Source organism: Cygnus atratus, chromosome 5 (assembly GCF_013377495.2).
Source record: "Cygnus atratus isolate AKBS03 ecotype Queensland, Australia chromosome 5, CAtr_DNAZoo_HiC_assembly, whole genome shotgun sequence".
In the NCBI taxonomy this organism is placed as follows: Eukaryota; Metazoa; Chordata; class Aves; order Anseriformes; family Anatidae; genus Cygnus; species Cygnus atratus.
In genome coordinates this window covers 41374312-41379345 of record NC_066366.1, presented here as the reverse complement: position 1 = coordinate 41379345, position 5034 = coordinate 41374312, and the positions used below count along the sequence as shown (strand labels likewise).

The 5034-nt window shown below is 49.1% G+C and overlaps 1 protein-coding gene across 1 annotated transcript; it reads left to right on the top strand.

Annotated features, from left to right (window-relative positions):
- Positions 1 to 638: 638 nt before the first annotated feature.
- Positions 639 to 1719, top strand: ISCA2 (iron-sulfur cluster assembly 2). Its single transcript, XM_035539263.2, has 4 exons — positions 639 to 775; positions 874 to 997; positions 1114 to 1229; positions 1418 to 1719. Exons 1-4 carry the CDS (start codon positions 717 to 719, stop codon positions 1590 to 1592), a joined length of 474 nt encoding a protein of 157 aa, XP_035395156.1. The 5' UTR covers positions 639 to 716; the 3' UTR covers positions 1593 to 1719.
- Positions 1720 to 5034: the final 3315 nt, after the last annotated feature.

The window sequence follows — 5034 nt, the reverse complement described above, 5'->3', positions numbered from 1 at the left end:
GGGAGGACTAGATGGAATTGCAGAGGCATGCATACAGCTGAGCACGCATTATGTCTGTGTTTGCCATACCAGAGTCATAAATGCTGATCTAAAGGAAAACAGACCTCTACAGGGACTGCTGAGCTTACTTAGATATTCTCACCTGATAAAAGAAAGCAAAACAGAAAAGCCAATATCAGGAAAAATCCTAAAAAATCCTTGAGACCAGGCCCTGAGTTTATTCTTCTGTTTGCGTAATTCCCCCTACAATGGCATCTTGATCCCTATCAGGGTCTCTGGGTACTACTCAATGTAAATAACCCTCACAGCTAATTCCAGTGCAAACACGCTCTGTCGAGAAGCACTGCGTTATTTGCCAACTTATTTTTCTTTCGTGAGCTTTGCTGCTTTCGAAAGCAAAACCCTTTCAAGGACAGGCACAAGTTCTGCGCTGACGGGCTCAGCCTATTCCCAAACCCGAGACCGTGCTGACACAGCCACATCAAAACGTCCCCTACAAGGGAGTCCCCCACCGCCTGGGGCAGGCAGGGGGCAGGAAACCCGTGGCAAAGGACAGACACCTGCTGAAAGGGTCAGGGCGGCCCCTCACGGCCGCCATCATCCCCCCCCCAGCCTTGCAACGCTCCCCCCCGTCCCTTCCGCCGCGCTGGGCGCTATGGCGGCCCCTTGGCGGAAATGGCGGGCGGGGCGCGGGGCGGGCGGGAGGAGGAGGCAAGATGGCGGCGCCGGGGGCGCTGAGGCGCTGCTGGCGGCTGGCGCTGGGCGGCCGGGCCAGGTACCGGCACCGCGGTGGTGGCGGGGCGCGGGGCGCGGACCGTCGCTGCCCGGCGGCAGGGGCCGGCGCTAAGGCTTGCCCTTTTCTCCCCGAGGCAGCTGGCGACCCGCTCCGCCGCTCCGAGGACGAGCGCTGCGCTGGGCATCGTCCTCCTCGCAGCCGGGCCCGACGGAGAGCGACCCCAGCGAGGGGCAGGTGTACCTCAGCGAGAGCTGCGTGAAGGTAGGGCCCCGGCAGGGGTTGCCGAAGCGCCCGGCCTGCCCTGGGCACGGTTGGAGTGCTCGCCTGGTTGTTTTGATCCTCTGTCGCGGTTGTTTTCCTTTGTTTGCGTTTTGCAGAGGCTGCTGGAGATCGCGGAAGGCTCGGAGTTCCTCAGGCTGCAGGTGGAAGGAGGCGGTTGCTCCGGGTTCCAGTACAAGTTCTCTCTGGACACAGTTGTCAATCCTGATGACAGGCAAGGACAAAAGGGTGTAGTGGTGGTCAGGCGTGACTGTGCTTTGCAGAGGTGACAAGAAAGGTGTGTGTGAAGTAATACCTTGAACTGAAGGAACAAAGCTTGTAAATTAAGGAAAGTGCTCAGACTGCGCTTCTCTGTCAGGTCTGCGGCACAATTAATGCTTAAATATGTTGGTTTTTCTGCAGGGTGTTTGAACGAGGTGGTGCCCGTGTGGTCGTGGATGTGGACAGCCTGGCCTTTGTGAAAGGCTCCATGGTGGACTTCAGCCAGGAGCTGATTCGCAGCTCCTTCCAGGTGGTGAGCAATCCCCAGGCAGAGAAGGGATGCTCCTGTGGGACTTCCTTCTCTGTCAAATTCTGACGGGACTTCTTGTGGATGAACACTGTCTGCAGGCGTTTTCTGGCAGCCTCCAGAGGGTTTTTGCTCGTTCTTTTCCCAGCTGTTCCTTCTCATCTCCCTTACTCTGTAATATAGCAATTACAGATGACTCCAGCTGTGTGTGTGTCTAAACTGAGCCTGTCTCCAAGACTTGTTGGCCTCCACTTTAGAAACATGAGGTAGCCATGAGCCTGCACAAAGGAGCATCTTCAGGAGCATCTTCAGCACCTTGTGAACCACCTGCCAGGTGGTGCTGACCTGCCTGTCTTATCCTGAATGTGGAACCACTCATCTCTGCCAAGAGATGGCTGTATGCATGTGTGTTTATTGAAAGTTCTTACCAAAAAAAAAAAAAAAAGCATTTGAGATTGTTTGGTATTACTTGTGCATTTCTAGTGGGTAGAATCTGGATTTGTTCCAGCATCTGCTGCTTATTCGTTGTTTTGCAGCTGAATTGGGCTGACACCTACCAGTGTTGTTGGTTGTCCACTCTCCAACATTCAGTGGGCTTTTGCAGACACTTTGCTTTTCTTTTGCCCAGCAGACTTGCCTCAGTCCCAGGAACCTACAGTGGTGCTGTCAGTCCCTAGGACTGAAGTTTTGCCTTGTTCAGAGTAAGTGACACTAAAAGATTGAGGTGGCAAGAGTTAATAGCTTATTTCTTTTATTAAAAAGGAAAAGAAAAAAGGTGGTGCATGTGTGTGTATAAATGAAATACGTAGCCCTCCATCCCTCAGTGCTATTTTAGGCTGTTCATAAACCTGACTTGGAATTTTAGGTCATACAAACTCTAAGGTGTCATAGTGGGTCCACTGCCTTCTCAGCAGGAAGGGCAGTTTAGGTGACGCAGGCAGAGGAGGTTCTTGAGTATTGTTTAAGGGTCCTCAAGTCATTTTGACTAAGCTGTCTGAGGAAAAACTTGCTTCACCATTTAATCTGTCTGCCTGGTCTTATGAAAGAATGACATAGCTCCTTCCCTTTATGAAACCCCAATAAAAATGGGAAATCTAGAGGTTTCCAGAATAACGTCCTTTTGATTACTTGTTTTCTGTAGCTTTTTATCTGCCACTAGATGTCTTTTAAATCACAGTGATTCATCTGCTTCTGTGTGAAAGGAGAGATAGGGAAACTATTTTTGTTCCCTCTCATGTTTTATCCGATCAGAACCAAATTGTCAACGACTTGATTCTTTCACGTGAGTCAGGGAGCACTGCGTGACTTTGGTTTCAAGGAAGCTGTTTGTGGCAAGCCATGAACTTTTTGAGGCTGCCACAGGTATTTTTGTGGTTGTTGTTGAGCTTAACAGATTCCTTCCTAAGCTAGTCAGCAGTGCGTGCATATGCTACACGTCTGCCTACTGATTTCTAGTGCTCAGTTTATAGCCAGACAGTGTTAGCTTCATTTGTAGATGTTACTGGAGTTCATTTGTGATCTGCTGCAGCTTTGTCATTTCAATGCAGTTGAGCAGCAGTTCCTTTGGTCTAGCCTTTTTGACTTGCGTTTCTTGAAGTCAACAAGACTATGTTCTATGTAGTTGTATCCCTATCAGAGAGAGCTGGATGTAGCACTGTCCCGTTTTGTAATAGGGAGTAAAAAGATGTGATTAAAAGACTTGTCTAAACCCCTGCAGGATGTCTGGGCCCTACCCTCAAGCTCCCAAGTCTTGAATGGGATGTTTGCCCGAAATGCCTTTGAAAGAACCTATAAGACCTAAAGGCTTCTGTAGGTAGAATACATTAAATAAACTTAATTTCTTTCAGGTGGGGTAACTGAGCAATGAAAGATGGCAGGAGGCATTGCTTTCTGAACCCGAGAGTACATAATCTAGTTCTTGATCCATTTCATACAATTTGACCTTGGTCGAGTATCTTTTGGCATTTTTGTTGTGGGAAGTGTAAGTGCAGGAGTACTGAAGGGAAGGAAGCAAACCAGGAACTAGCAAGTTTTGTTGTTTTGTTTTGTTTTTTTTTTTTTTTCCTAAATGAAAGCCTGTCTTAAGCTCCTGAGTCTTGGGTTATTGTTCTTACAAAATGTGAATGTGCTGTCTGATGAGCCTAACCAGGTGCCACTTGCCTTTACTCACTCCCGCTGCTGAAGTAAATCAAACAAGTGTTGTCCACATGGGGTGCCATCACTTTCAGATAACTTGCCACCTCCTTCCTCCTGGGGACTATACAGAGGATGAGACTTTTTGTCCACACCAGTGTCAACCAGCAGCCTGTCACTGGGCTCACAGGAAGCTTGTGTGCAGGGCTTGCTCTGCCTGCGGTTCTGGCAGTACTGCTCTAACTGCACTAGGTGGACCCCTTACTCCTTGGGATTCACTGGGCATGTACAGGTATTTAGACTTGCATCTGGAGTGAGGTGGGATGTGCTCCTTGCAGGACCGAGGCAAGAGCAAAAGCTTCTTTGCAGCTGCCTGCTCTGGAGGCAGGCTGGAGCTGAGTTCTAGTTGTGCAGCAGTGTCGTCTTTAGATCAGAGAAACTGCTAGGAGCTGGAAAGGTTCCAGCTCTACAGTACGCTGCTTCTTGGCCTCCAGCTTCCTGTAAGCAGCTATAATCTACTGGCCAAAACTACTACTCTTCCAGTTCCCAATAGGGAATGGATGCAAAGGGCTGTCTGTTGTCTCCAGAACCCCACTGGCTCTAAAAAAGCATGTCAGTACATCAGAAATTGGAAACTTCTGTCTGTGTGTAGGAAGTCAGCAAAGGGGTCATATATTAGCAGAGCGGGCTGAAAGTGCCACTGCTGAATTTGGGCTGTGTAGGCAGAAATGACTGGATCCTGTCTCTTACAGAAAGGGAAACACAAACAAAAAACTGTCCAAGTTTGTACCCTGAATAATAGCCTTAAGGGGCAAAGTTATCACCACACTATAGGCTGTGGGTCAAGACCAGTGGTATGAAGAAAAAGATGCAGAGGATTAGAAGAGGAATTCAGTTCTGACTGGGCAGCGACTTGCACTGAAACCCTGAGAACAGGGCAGGAGTATGGAGCTGGAGATGCTGCCTTTGCTTCACTGCAAATGAGAAACCGCAGTGGAAAATCTCTCTCTGCTCCCACATGAAGGATTCTCTCAGTTCACCCACCTGACAGGGAATGAATGATCAAGATATTTATGGAAACCTACGTTAAGATAAAACTTCAAGGGAAAGGGCACAATCATCAGTGTCACTGACAGGTGGGAAGGGGAAGGTGGAATAGAAATTCCCGCTTTGGTCAGGGCGTGTTAGAGCTGTGCAGGGAGTTGTTGGTAGATGACCAGCACATCCTCAGCCTGTTTAAGAACAGCATTCCAGCTCTGTTCTTAAAACTAGGTAGCTACTGTCACAAACCGTGGGTAACCTGCCCCTCTTCCAGGCTTCCAGGAAGCGGTACAGAAATAGCTGACTTTTGTCATGCTCCTTTTCTTGCGGTTTAGGG